Source organism: Lolium perenne, chromosome 7 (genome assembly GCF_019359855.2).
Source record: "Lolium perenne isolate Kyuss_39 chromosome 7, Kyuss_2.0, whole genome shotgun sequence".
NCBI classification, from domain to species: domain Eukaryota; kingdom Viridiplantae; phylum Streptophyta; class Magnoliopsida; order Poales; family Poaceae; genus Lolium; species Lolium perenne.
Genome location: NC_067250.2, coordinates 213,581,942 through 213,596,357, shown reverse-complemented (window position 1 = coordinate 213,596,357; position 14,416 = coordinate 213,581,942). Strand labels below are relative to the sequence as shown.

The 14,416-nt window shown below is 45.2% G+C and overlaps 1 protein-coding gene across 1 annotated transcript; it reads right to left on the bottom strand.

Annotated features, from left to right (window-relative positions):
- Window positions 1-2,330: 2,330 nt before the first annotated feature.
- Window positions 2,331-9,274, bottom strand: LOC127314265 (kinesin-like protein KIN-13A). The gene is made up of 10 exons (XM_071823099.1): window positions 8,849-9,274; window positions 7,879-8,116; window positions 7,554-7,723; window positions 7,366-7,470; window positions 6,428-6,505; window positions 5,409-5,490; window positions 4,903-5,065; window positions 4,188-4,523; window positions 3,912-4,088; window positions 2,331-2,768 (listed from the first exon to the last, which is right to left on the bottom strand). Exons 1-10 carry the CDS (start codon window positions 9,011-9,013, stop codon window positions 2,765-2,767), a joined length of 1,518 nt encoding a protein of 505 aa, XP_071679200.1. The 5' UTR covers window positions 9,014-9,274; the 3' UTR covers window positions 2,331-2,764.
- Window positions 9,275-14,416: the final 5,142 nt, after the last annotated feature.

The following is a 14,416-nucleotide window of genomic DNA, read 5'->3' as shown; positions in this document are numbered from 1 at the left end:
TTGTAGGTAACTGATTCGGCAATCGATGGAACAACGGCCGAGATTGCGTGTACACTTGAGAAGAAGTTGAAAGCAGTTGCATCTACTGCTAAGAAGAGGAAGGGTGCAAGTCAGAAAGACACTGCTTAGATATTGTCACCAGATTACTGCATAGTTACTGTCAGTGTTACATAATGCAAAATTGCTTAGACAATGCCTCCAAAACTGCAAAGTTATGCATCTGTGCATGTTAGTACTGTAATGTGACCACTGTGATTACTGCATAGTTACTGTCAGTGTTACATAATGCAAAACTGCTTGGACAATGCCTCCAAAACTGCAAAGTTATGCATCTGTGCATGTTAGTACTGTAATGTGACCACTGTGATTTGTTATTAGTACTGTAATATGACTTATACTTTAACTTTGACCAAAGCTGTGCCTGTTAGTACTGTAATGTTATTAGTATTGTAATATGACCACTGTCATGCTTGTAGTTTTAGGGGCATTTTGTTTACTAGCTTGTAAAGACATTTAGAGGCACATCTCAAACTGCCTCTAAAGACATTTAGAGGCAAATTTCAATGTGCCCCTGAAAAACTTTAGAGGCAAAACACTAAGTGCCCCTGAAAACCTTTAGAGGCACTTTTCGAACTGCCTCTAAAAACATTTAGAGGCACTTTTCAAACTGCATCTAAAAACCTTTAGAGGCACTTTTGAAACTGCCCCTAAAAACATTTAGAGGCACTTTCCAAACTGCCCCTAAAAACATTTAGAGGCATTTTCCAAACTGCCCCTAAAAACATTTAGAGACACTTTCCAAACTGCCCCTAAAAACCTTTAGAGGCACTTTTGAAACTGCCCCTAAATATATTTGGGGCATTTCATTCAAAGTGCCCCAAATACATTTAGGGACACAAACATCCGGGGCACTTTTCATAGTGCCCCTAAAAGTAATTAGGGGCACTTTGGCTACCTATTGGGGCACTTTGAAGTGGGCTCATAAGTAATGATTTCACTATTAACATTATTCTATTCTGGTTGGCAGTCACTATCATGCCTCTTTAAATTCATGATTGACTTGCTTATTTTACTTAGTGTCGGCTTCAGGCTTGAAACATGTGGCTTTTATTTTACGATTTTCTAAATCAAAACTTAAACAGTTGCCAAGTTGAATGACGAGTCCTGGAATGAATGGAAATGTGTTCGGGAAAAAAAATCTGCTCCATTGATTTTGGATGTTGTTTTCCTGTGTGATGCAATGTTACTTACCTCTGGTTCATAAGATCGCAGCATAAGTACTAATTTGCATAATTAACATGGGCCGACTTAGCAACTGAGCATCAGATTTTTTTTGCTTGGCAGTTGGCATCAGGCTTGAAAAACATGCGACGTGTGCACTTTATTTAACCAACTAGGGTAGTGTCACCTCCAGCCCATCAGAATTTAAATCTCAGATTTGATATTTTGGTGTCTCATTAAAAAATAAAGTATCAGTGGGAGGTAACGTTCCCGTCAACAGCGAGGCGCTCGTAGTGACTCCGTCAATCTCAAGATCCGTCGGATCATTTTTTGGACTCGGTCTTTCGGAGGGGCTCATAGGGGTAGGGTGTGCGTGCGGGTGTTCATAGGGTGAGTGTATGTACGTATGTATGAGTGCTTGCGTCTGTAACGAGTTTCACAAAAAAAAGTACACTCTTGTGTATGTTAAACTGCTTTACGGGAATTACTCTCGTATTGGGCTGGCCGATTGTCACACATTACCTAAAAATATTAATGTTGTTGCAATCTCTGGCTTCTCAGCGTTTGGCCGGTGCACCCATCTGTGTGGGTCAACCTATACACTAGTCCATATTTAGGGGCACTTCAAAGTGCCCCAATAGGTAGCCAAAGTGCCCCTAATTACTTTTAGGGGCACTATGAAAAGTGCCCCGGATGCTTGTGTCCCTAAATATATTTGGGGCACTTTGAATGAAATACCCCAAATACATTTAGGGGCAGTTTCAAAAGTGCCTCTAAAGGTTTTTAGGGGCAGTTTCGAAAGTGCCTCTAAAGGTTTTTAGGGGCAGTTTCGAAAGTGCCTCTAAATGTTTTTAGGGGCAGTTTCGAAAGTGCCTCTAAATATTTTTAGAGGCAGTTTGAAAAGTGCCTCTAAATGTTTTTAAAGGCAGTTTGAAAAGTGCCTCTAAAGGTTTTCAAGGGCACTTAGTGTTTTGCCTCTAAAGTTTTTCAGGGGCACATTGAAATTTGCCTCTAAATGTCTTTAGAGGCAGTTTGAGATGTGCTTCTAAATGTCTTTACAAGCTAGTAAACAAAATGCCCCTAAAACTACAAGCATGACAGTGGTCATATTACAGTACTAATAACATTACAGTACTAACAGCCACAGATTTGGTCAAAGTTAAGGTATAAGTCATATTACAGTACTAATAACAAATCACAGTGGTCACATTACAATACTACCATGCACAGATGCATAACTTTGCAGTTTTGGAGGCATTGTCTAAGCAGTTTTGCATTATGTAACACTGACAGTAACTATGCAGTAATCACATTACAGTACTAACATGCACAGATGCATAACTTTGCAGTTTTGGAGGCATTATCTAAGCAGTTTTGCATTATGTAACACTGACAGTAACTATGCAGTAATCTGATGACAATATCTAAGCAGTGTCTTTCTGACTTGCACCCTTCCTCTTCTTAGCAGTAGATGCAACTGCTTTCAACTTCTTCTCAAGTGTACACGCAATCTCTGCCGATGTTCTATCGATTGCCGGATCAGTTACCTACAAGGAACCAATCTTGAATGTGTCAAACAACAGATGTTGGAATAAATAATATTGAGCAATTAAGATGTAACAACTAATTACACTAACGGAGGAATAAATCATCAAGTACTGGAATAAATCTTCAAGTATTGGCAAACACGGCCAAACCACGCCACCGATGGATCCAAAGCAGCACCGCGTTTTTGGCGACCAAAACATACTCACACAGATCCTGGCCAGGCCACACCAGCCACCACTAGATGCGCCCTAGCTAACACATGTTTCATGGAGGAGATCAAACACCCGGATTTTGCAATAGCCTATTCCAAGATCCAAGATCCAGTTAACATAGGGTTCTTCGTGTCAACCGGATCTGGACCTAGCCGGATCACCTGGCTAGCCGACACCGAGGACAAGACTGGAGACGACACGGCGGGTTTGCTCAGAGGACAAGACTGGAGACTAATTACACTAACGGAGGAATAAATCATCAAGTATTGGCAAGAATAATTTCATTAACGGAGGAATAAATCATCAAGTACTGGCAAAATGAGATCTCTGCCAGGTTGACCGGCAAACTAAAGCAACTAGGTCGTGTTGCTGCATGCTGATCTATAAGTCGGCAGCAAAACATATATCTTGCAAAAGTACAAAAGCTGTTATGCGAGGTAGAAAACTAAAATCTAGCTGAATATATAATTGCACTACCATATACAAATAATTGTATTAAATCAAGTTGAACAAGAAACAATCAAGAAACAAATATAAGTCTCATATTTTCTCATATATCAACAAATATGATATTCTATCGATTTCATATGAATATATATCAACAAGTTGTATGTATGTATATTTTAAGCAAGCACATCCTGTAAAATGTGAAACAGTTGTATGTATACTTTAACCAAGCACATCTCTGTGCACCCTGTGGTGCACATGCTTTGACACTCCATCTTAACATGTCTACAGAGGCGGCGACTAATAATAATGTTATTGTATAGTTTCTACTCTGCATAGTTTAGTTAAATTGCATATTTTACCTTGCTAATACTCTTTGTTTCTTTTATATGTTTGACATTTATTATCTGTCTGTCTAGCATATTTTTCTACAAATAAAAGCATTACAACAAAGTGAACAAGAAAGATTCAAAGGTGACCTACATTTTTTCCTGGCCAGGTGATGAAATCATCACCGTCCGAGAGTTGCCAACAAACGAGTCACGGAGAACCTCTGTGAGCTTGCTTCCTCTGAAAGGAATGTGTATCTGGTCATTGTCAAGGGCTCGGATGCATTCCTTAAGAGCAAGGAGGCTCTTGTTTATCTCTGCTCCTTCAATTCTGGATGTGAGAATATATTTACAGGTCAATAAATTTTTTAATTGTACCAGATCAATGTTTGGAATATAACAGGCAAATGACTGGAGATAAAAGTAATACCTTGTCTGCCTATCATTATCTGTTGTATCAGCACCACGTTCGCTACCAGCGAGATCAATGAAAGATATTTTCCCCACTGCTTTCGTACTCTTAGCTTCATTAGCATCCCGGTTCCTTTGCCTCCTGGTATCAGTTACTATAATATGCTTCTTAACAGCCAGTTGCAGAATAGCGTGCGACCTCGATGATTCTTCATTCGCCCCTGTTGACCCTGTGCTCCTTGCTGCATTTCCCCTCTCAATATATTCCCTGACAATCTGGACATCCGAAACCTCAAATTCCTGTAGACCAACGATGCAAACTTGTTTTTTGCCATCCTCCCTCATCAGTAAGTGTCTACAAAAAGGTGAGAAATTTGGGTTTAGCTAGATGTGCTGCCATTATTTCAGAATAGCAAATACATATAGGATACAACAAAAGCAACTTAAACATTAAAAACATGCCACAATTCTGACTAAGCATCCCTAAATAGGAATTTGTCAATGAAACACTGAATGTTAGTACTCCCTCTGTCCCGACTTACTTATCACAGATTTGTCTAGATACACATGTATCTAGACGCGTTTTAGTGTATAGATACATGTGAATCTAGACAAATCTGCGACATCTAGTTCGGGGCAGAGGGAGTATGTGCATGCACCCCATCACCAAACCATGAGAAGAAAAAAGCAATAGAACTTAAGGCATCGACTTTCGTGTGTATGAAACAACAAACCTTCTGTCTGATAGAAGATCATAGAGTTTCCCACCATATATCTCAAAGTAGCTGAGCCACAGCTTAAAATTTTGATTCCGATATACTGGTTGATGCAAAAGACGAATCATGTCTTGTGCCGCTCTCAGAGGCAACGGTTGCATCGTGTATGTCTTGCCACTACCTGCTCATGAATTGAATTGATTAAGAACATCAGAAGGGGAGCTCATGAGCAATCTAGAAGGCTAATTTCGGGAAATAAGAAGTGGTTAAATTTATTTTCAGGTTATCACATCAGAGCTACAATACACAAGTCGATCATCGGAAATTTGTAGACAGTGAACTACTTCTCAAGTTCTCAACAATGTAGTTATTCGCACAAGACTTGTGCATGGATGCACGAGCATGCTGAAAATTGACAAAAGAAGAGAAACAATATTTTGCACAAACCATGACTTAAGTTAATTGTGCTTAAAGATATGCAATATGCATGTTTGACTTTCTGTGGAAAAAAGGTGTTGCCCAACCTGTTTGTCCATAAGCAAAGCATGTTGCTTTTGTTCTCTGGAATATTATTGGTATGATGGGTTCCACAGTCTCGCGATACACCTGTCCAGTGAAAATCCCAAATAAAAAATCGTGAATTTTCTGAAAATGTATTGCACAGCATTCAGTATGATACACAAAATCAATAGCATGGTATTGCAAAAAATGATTCTGTCGTACTTCAGAACTATGTAAACTGGAAACTGGTAGTACCAAATTTAGCACTGGCTCACTGCCATCCCAAAGTTGGATGGACACTATAGATACATTACGGTGGAGTAACACGGTAGTCAAACATCCTCTGAACAAATTTGCTCAGAACTAACGAAGCAGCCCCATGGCCAACAAATAGGTGTGCATGCAAGCAAGTGGATGGACGAGTAGTGCAGCAAGCCAAGGCTGCAGAAATGATGATGGGAAGGAAGAGGTAGTTGTACAGTTAGGCACATTTGTTCGTGAGCAAGTGACTAGAGCAGGGTTGAAGAACCATACTTGCCATTGAGCTGACACGTCTACTGAGCTGAACAGCAGGTAGTGATACACTGCTTCAATAAGAGTGCGGTCTGAGAGGGGACAAGGAAGAGCAACTGAGTGTAGAAAGGCATGAGCACATTGGCTAATAAACATGTTGCTGTTTCAACAATCGAATATGGGGGGTCTCTAATGGATATGTTGGAGACTTTATCATATTCTCTCAACAAAAACATAATCCAATTTCTTAGTAATAAACAACAGGATGATTAGTCCCACACAAAATTTCAAATGCCATCTTTTTGTTCTTCAATTGTCAAACCATCATGTGTTCAAGAGAGCAATTTTATGATTTTCCACCAGGCTCAACTTTACACCAATTTCTAGTTCTGTCCCAGGTCCAAAACAGCTCGAAGCCAAAACTGAATTTGAAGCATCCATTTATACAATAAGCAGTTCTGGAGTACCGCAGAACCAAGAAAACTTAGAATAATTACAGAATGTGGGTCGAACAAGAGAAAAGTAGTACCTCGTCATTAGAAACATCCTCATCCAGGACAGCATCAAAACAAAATTCATGTTGTTCCACATAAGCTGTCAAGTCCACCTTCCAGCAGAAAAAATATGTTAATATATATAGTACATGGTAGGAAGAACTAAAATAAAGAAACTCCCCAGGACCACTCCAGTTCTTGAAGTTTATAGCCATGTTAATTTATTGTCATTCCAACAATTGAACTAAATGCTACTTCCTCTGTTTCCTGTTATAAGACGTTTTGGCATGTTTAATTGGCAAGCCAAAATGTCTTATAGAAGGGAACGGAGCAAGTACTTTGCAAAAACGAATAACGACACAGAAGATAACAGGAACTACTAGGATTTCAGTTAATCGTGCTACTTTACTGCAATAGAGTGAACAATCATTTTAAGGCTTTAAGCAACAAAAGTCCGTATGTTCAATTCCATTTTCTGAAGAATTTGCCACTTCGATGCAGTAAAGCATGTCCAACACGTGAGTTACTCATTGCAAACAAAGTGAGGTGTTCAGTCACCATTCACATTAGAGGTTGCAACATAACTGAACCAAACTAAGCTTTTCTTGCACATTGAAAGAACAAATATGTCCCTTTATCGCAAATGTACGGTAGCATCATTAGAAAAGCAAACGCGACTATCCATGGTATGATGGTATAGTGGGCATGAACAGGGGCTATCAGTTGGCACTTTCAGATTCTAATAAAAAGTGAAATGGAACTGCCAGAAAAAGTGTAGGATATGTCAATTTAAATGAGCATGATAATCCCTCATGTTCATATGTTGCTATCTAAAGCATCGTAGAGATATTCAAGAAAAAAATGATTTTCATGAGAAGGTAGACAATAAACAACAAAAGCTTACATAACAAAAAAAATCAAAAAAACTATAATGAAAGCACAACAAAATTTCAAGAAGGTGAACAGTAGATACCTTCAGCTTAGGTTCATAAACTGTCAGTGAAGATAAATCGTGCACGGTTACAGCATCCTCTTCCTTTCGTGATAACTCCTTTCTGTTCAGAGGTCTCTTCCTTACCTGAATATATTGTAAGACTAAGTCAGGTATATCTGTTAAGTGTTGAAAAGTTCTCACAAACATACCTACAAAGATTATCATACCACAACTTTGATCTTCGCAACATTATTTTCTCTGTTGGTGCTCTCTTTTTCACTCGTCACCGCATTATAATTATCCGCTAGACCTTGCTGGTTTCCTGTTAACACATCATCATCGTCCTCATCATCAGTTTCCTTTGGCATAAAGGGTGATGGCTCAAATGGTTCAGAATCTACATTGTGCCAAAAGGAAAGCAGTAAGTTGGGATGAAATGCATGAAGACATTTCACCCATGAGTCAATAGAAAGTATGAACTTGCCATTAACTCATGAATGTTAACAAAAAAAAAAAAAACAAGCGGGCACGTTGCAGATATGGTTTGGAGGCGTACATCAGATAGAAGTCCAGTGTCATCCATAGCATGGAGATCTAGGAGACCAGCTCCAAGATCACCTCTAAGTTCAGGTGAGTACAGACCATCTGCAGAATTCCCGCTGCCAAAATTCTGAGCAGTTGGTGTGAAGGGCTCAGAGACTGATGCAGGCAAAGACTCTCCGTTAAAATTCAAGCTTCTCAGCAGCATATATAGTCTCTGTTTCTCTTCAATGGACTGCGGTCCATACCCCTACCAAACAGCAAAATGTAAGATATACAGCCATACATGTTGACGGCATGTGCACTGGTGAAGACTATCAAGTAGGATAACTATAAGTATTGAGGTCCTCGTGGCATGCAATAGTTGAAGAAAACAGTTTTAGTTGGAACAGGAAGATTTCAGTGCGCATGACTAACAACAGTTCAAGTCACCTGAATGATATTCTTGTTCCAAATTAACTTGCTAAGTTCAATTTTTCATCCATCTGCATTAAAGCTAAACCTGTTTATCTGAGTTTCCTAGATACCTAAACTACCACACGGTTAAAATGGAAGTGCAGGAAGAACATAATCCTGATCGTTCAGTCGAAAATATTTCATCTGCAATCAGAACTGATGCATGTGAAAGCACTTGCAGTTCCCATAACGCCGACATTAAGACACAATAAAAAGAATGTATATGAACAATTCATCTCAGATTATTCTCCCAGTAGGAGTTGAACTTCAAACGCACTAGGTAAGAGACGCAGTTCAGCATGTGCCATCTGAACCAACTGATTTCGGCGAAGTGAATCCACTCAATCCGGTGCGAATAGTGAATCGCGAGGTAAGATTGATCAATCTCTACAGGCGATCCGAAACATATACAAGTACAACAGTAGAAAGCACCCCCAAAAAAAAAAAACAGTTGAACAAACCAAAGACCGCGTCTCCGCAATCGGGCAACCTAGCTAGATCAAACATTTCGGGCGAGAAACCCCACCTGCATGAGCAGACTAGGCAGCATGCCTGCTCCTCCGGCGCCGCCTCCCAGGGCGCCGGCGCCGCGCTGGTCCCCGGCGGCGGGTCCAGCCGAGGAGGCCGCGAGGTGCTGCAGCCCCGCGGACTGAAGCCAGCGGGCCATGACGGCGTCGCACGAGTCGCCCATGGCCGCGGAGGCTCCTTCGGCGCCCGCGGCGCCGCCGGCAGACCCCGCGCCGCCGCCGGCGAGGCGCTGCGACCTCCGCTGCGGCGCCAACTTGGCGGATCACGCGGGTCCGGCGGCGGCGGCGCGATCCGGCGAGTCGGGGCCCAGATCTGCGGAGGTCGGGGAATGCGGGCGGCGGATTTGAGGCCGAATTGGGGGGAGCCTTCCTCCGCTTTTTTATTTCCTTTTTTTTTTCTCTCTCCGCTTTTTTTTTGGGTTTCGAGGAGCCGATGAGAGAGAGTTTAAAAGGAGAGGGAAAAAGGTGCCTCCCAAATGCTGATTTGTTTTTCCATTTGGCAGCCAGATGGGCTAGGCTTTTGTTTTCATTTTATTTTATGTTTGTAGTAATGTTGTTTTTGTTTTGACAATGATGTGTGCATTTGGGAAGAAGGATGGCCGGCTCGAGGTTTATTTCAAATGCTAGTTGAGTGTCATTAGTGGTTTGGCAATTAGCATGACAACAGAAACAGATGGAGGTGGTAGCACCAATCGTCAAGTGGTCGGAAGTCCGGACACGAGAGTTGGAACATTCTACAAAAGCACAAAACTCCAAACCTGTTGTCGATTAAATCCATTATTATTATTATGCATTTCTACAAAAAAAAGGGTACATCTTACCAGCCACAACAACATATACACAACATATACACAGTTTAATGGTTGTAGAATGCTTCTTTCTTTTAAAAAAACGTAATTCATGTTATCTTAATAAAAAAAAATCATGTTATCTCTTAACCCTCTTGGTGTTGGAGATATGCCCAAGAGGCAATAATAAAAGTGGTTATTATATATCTTTATGTTTATGATAAAAGTTTATATACCATGCTATAATTGTATTGACCGAAACATTGATACATGTGTGATATGTAAACAACAAAGAGTCCCTAGTATGCCTCTTAACTAGCTTGTTGATTAATGAATGATTAGTTTTATAATTATGAACATTGGATGTTATTATTAACAAGGTTATATCATTATATGAATGATGTAATGGACACACCCAATTAAGCGTAGCATAAGATCACGTCATTAAGTTATTTGCGATAAGAGCATCTCCACTCGTCTCCCCGACGAGGCCCCCGAACGACGGTTTTTTCATCCGGACGGCGAAATTCGGCCCAGTCGCGCCCCCGGTTCCTCGGTTTCATCCGGATTTGGGCCTAAATTCATCCGGCGATCCCACGCCATCCCCGGCCCCCCGGGGAGCGCTCGGGGACTCCGGACGAAACGAAAACGCGGGAAACGGCGAGGAAACTTCCCGCGCGTCTGGTGGCCCCAACTTGTCGGCGAGAGACACCGATCGTCGTCCTCATCGCATCGTCTTCCGCGGGCTGTAAAAGCCTGCCGCCGTTCAGCATTCGCCGGCCGCGTAGCTTCCACGCGGCGAGTTAATGTTATCGCATCGTCTTCCGCGCATGCATCGTCTTCCGCGCACGCATCGTCTTCCGCGCACGCATCGTCTTCCACGCGGCATTAATCGCCGGCGCCCGCCGCGCCTATATAAGCCGATCCGCTCGCCGCGACGCCCGTGCTCCACTCTTCCTCCATTCTCCCTGCACTCACCCTCCACCTCCACCTCCACCGATGGCGTTCTACGACGATGACGCATCTAACAACGGGTTCCCCCGCCGATCTCTCCACACGTGGGAGGGGCACCTCCTCCACCAGGCGGGGTACCCCTGCCCGCCGGACACGAGGCCCCCCGGCGGCGGGTGGCGGCTAAGCGCTGGTGGCGTGCGAATCCCGCCGCCGCCCCAGAGCCACGCCCTTGACGTCGCCATCGAGGAGGAGCGGATGGCGATGACGGAGGAAGAACGCGCCGACCCGCTCCACCACCCCGAGAACTACACTCGGTGGAATTCGTTCTTCCTCCGGCGGTGGGAGCGCGAACTGGCGGCTTACGACGGCCCGCCACCTCTGCCTCCGCGCAACAACGCCGCGGGTCGCCGGCGTTGGTGGAGCGCGCCGAATAGGACGCTCCACAACGTCCTCGAGCACATCGAGGGTGGCAATTCGCCTAGGCTGACGATGCCCCCTCCATCGAGGGCATCGAACAGCCGCCAACGGGGAAACAGCTGGCAGCCACGGCGTATGGCTGCCAGTTCCTCGTCGTCCGGTTCGGCGGCGAGGTCGATCTCCAGGTCGGCGCCAGCCTTGGCGCCGGTGAAAAAGGAGCCGGATTCCCCGCCGAGCCACCGCACGCGCGGCGGCGGCGGCATCGTCATCCGCGAGCCGTCGACGGCACAAGGATGGCGCCGCCCCAAGCGCGACCACGACAGTTCCGGCGAGCGGAAGCGCAAACCGGCGAAGGTGAAGGTGGAGGAGGAAGAAAGCGCCGAGGACGCCGCCATCCTCGAAGCTGTCATTGTGAGGTCCCTCCAGGACCTCGTACCCGCCGAGAAGGGAGCAGTGGGAGAAGGAGGAAGCGGAGCGGCAGGCGAGGCTCCTCTAGGATGCTGCTCGCTACCGGCGGCCTGCGACTCCTCCATCCGGCGCCGTCATCCCCGTCGTCGACCTCGAAGCCTCCGACGACGAGATGTACAAGCCATCGCCGTCCCCGCCTCGCACCAGCGGCCGGTGGGGAGACGCCGGCCAAGGCAGCAGCCAGGCGGCTTCGGCGCCGCCACAGTTCGACGACGACGGCTCCGACGACGATGGCGAGGACTACACGGTGTTCTACCGCCATTTCGGCATGTAGAGCGCCGTGTTTTCATATTTACATTTGTATTCCCCTAGACGAATTCGAAATATAGTCGAATTCGGTCTCTATGTATGAACTTCGCCCTCTATATAGTAAATATCATTAAATTTAGTCTAAATTCGACCGTTTTATGCCGTAGTTTGTTAAGTCTCCGTTTTTCAAATTTAGATCGCCGTCTTCGCCTGAGATCGCGGCTGGGAAACTACTCCTCCCCACGCCAAATTTACGTCCAATCCGGACGTAAATTTCCCCGGATTTCGACGTGGGGAGGGCAAACGAGTGGAGATGCTCTAAGCTTTCGATACATAGTTACCTAGTCCTTATGACCATGAGATCATGTAAATCACTTATACCGGAAAGGTACTTTGATTACATCAAACGCCACTGCGTAAATGGGTGGTTATAAAGGTGGGATTAAGTATCCGGAAAGTATGAGTTGAGGCATATGGATCAACAGTGGGATTTGTCCATCCCGATGACAGATAGATATACTCTGGGCCCTCTCGGTGGAATGTCGTCTAATGTCTTGCAAGCATATGAATAAGTTCCTAAGATACCACATACCACGGTACGAGTAAAGAGTACTTGTCAGGAGACGAGGTTGAACAAGGTATAGAGTGATACCGATGATCAAACCTCGGACAAGTAAAATATCGCGTGACAAAGGGAATTGGTATCGTATGTGAATGGTTCATTCGATCGCTGAAGTCATCGTTGAATATGTGGGAGCCATTATGGATCTCCAGATCCCGCTATTGGTTATTGGTCGGAGAGAGTACTCAACCATGTCCACATAGTTCGCGAACCGTAGGGTGACACACTTAAGGTTTGATGTTGAAATGGTAGAACATGAAATATGGAATGGAGTTCGAAGTTTTGTTCGAAGTCCCGGATGGGATCCCGGACATCACGAGGAGTTCCGGAATAGTCCGGAGAATAAGATTCATATATAGGAAGTCATTTTATAAGTTTTAAAATGATCCGGTGATTTTGCGGAAGGTTCTAGAAGGTTCTAGAAAAGTCCGGAAGGAATCACTAAGGAAGGAGGAGTCCCGGAGGGACTCCACCTCCCCATGGCCGGCCAACCCTAGAGGGGGGATTCCAAGGTGGACTCCACCAAGGGGGCCGGCCACCCCCCCCCCCCCTCATGGAAGGGTGGGAATCCCACTTGAGGTGGGAGTCCCACCTTGAGTAGGTTTCCCTACACATGGAAATTTTGGGTTGGGGTCTTATTCGAAAACTTGTAGTCCAACACTTGGGGGTTCCACCTATATAATGAGGAGCAAGGGGAGGGGGCCGGCCACACCAAAGCCATTGTGGCCGCACCCCCTTTAGTGGTCGGCCACCTCCCCCTCTCCCAAACCCTAGCCGCCCCCTCTCCTCCACCTCTCCCGCAAAGCTTAAGCGAAACTCCGCCGGAGTTCTCCATCGCCACCGCCACCACGCCGTCGTGCTGCCGGATTCAAGGAGGAGCTACTACTTCTGTTGCCCGCTGGAACGAGGAGAAGGACGTCGTCTTCATCAACACCGAAAGTGTGACCGAGTACGGAGGTGCTGCCCGATTGTGGCACCGTGATCAAGATCTTCTACGCGCTTTTGCAAGCGGCAAGTGATCGTCTACCGCAGCAACAAGAGCCTCATCTTGTAGGCTTTGGAAATCTTCAAGGGTGAGTCTCGATCATCCCCTCGTAGCCCTCCACCTCGCCTTCCCTTCCATCCCTCAATTCGTGCCGCCTCGTCTCGCGATTTTTTCTGCAGGTCGGGCGAACTCCACCTCTCGGAAGGGCCGGGTGAGCTCCATCCCTACCCACCGACAGCTAGCGCAGGTAGGGTCAGCTCGTTCCCGTCCCTCCAGCTGCCAAGTCCGCCGGCATCCGGCATTCATCTACAAGCAAAACAAAGCAATTCATCTTAATTACCACTTATAAATTTTATTGTCCCCCCTGATTTTTGCACTCAGGACAATTAAACAAGATCACAAAAGTTGGGTGGTACAATACGGTTGGCATGTACCTTTTTCGATATATATCCTCTCCGAACAATGCATGCCAACAAATTAAAGCCCACCGGCTTCGGTTTGTTCATCATTTATTAGCAACGACGTTGAAGAAGCTGCAATCTTCTTTGCTTCATGTTTTTCAAAAGTGCCGCAATTTGGCATTTCCTCTTCATTTCTACACAATAGAAACATAGAAGTAAAAAATTCCTATTCATTTATGCACAATAGAAAAGTGAAAATTCCTCTTCATTTCTACACAAAAGGAACATATAAGTGAAAATGTTCTCTTCCCTTTCAACACAATAGAAACATATAAGAGCATCTCCACCAGCGGCCCCGATAGCAATTTGGGGCCGGAGGCGAAAATGGGCTCGCACCGGTGCGCCCCAAACGGCGCCGGCCAATTTTGGAGCCCAATAGAATCGCAGGAAACCCCGTGCCGGCCCCTTCGCTAAGGGCACGAATCGGGCGCGCCGGCGCCTCGCGGAACGACGGTTTTCACGGACGCGGCGGTTCGCACCGGAAACGACGTGGGGAGGTTGGTCATCGGCGTTAATGGCCTCCCGCACGGAAACCAAAACGGCGAGGGTGGCGACTGGCCACGCAGCGTCCACCTACCTTACCCACGCGCCTTCAATGCGTGTCCGCCGCCTTCCTTAAAACC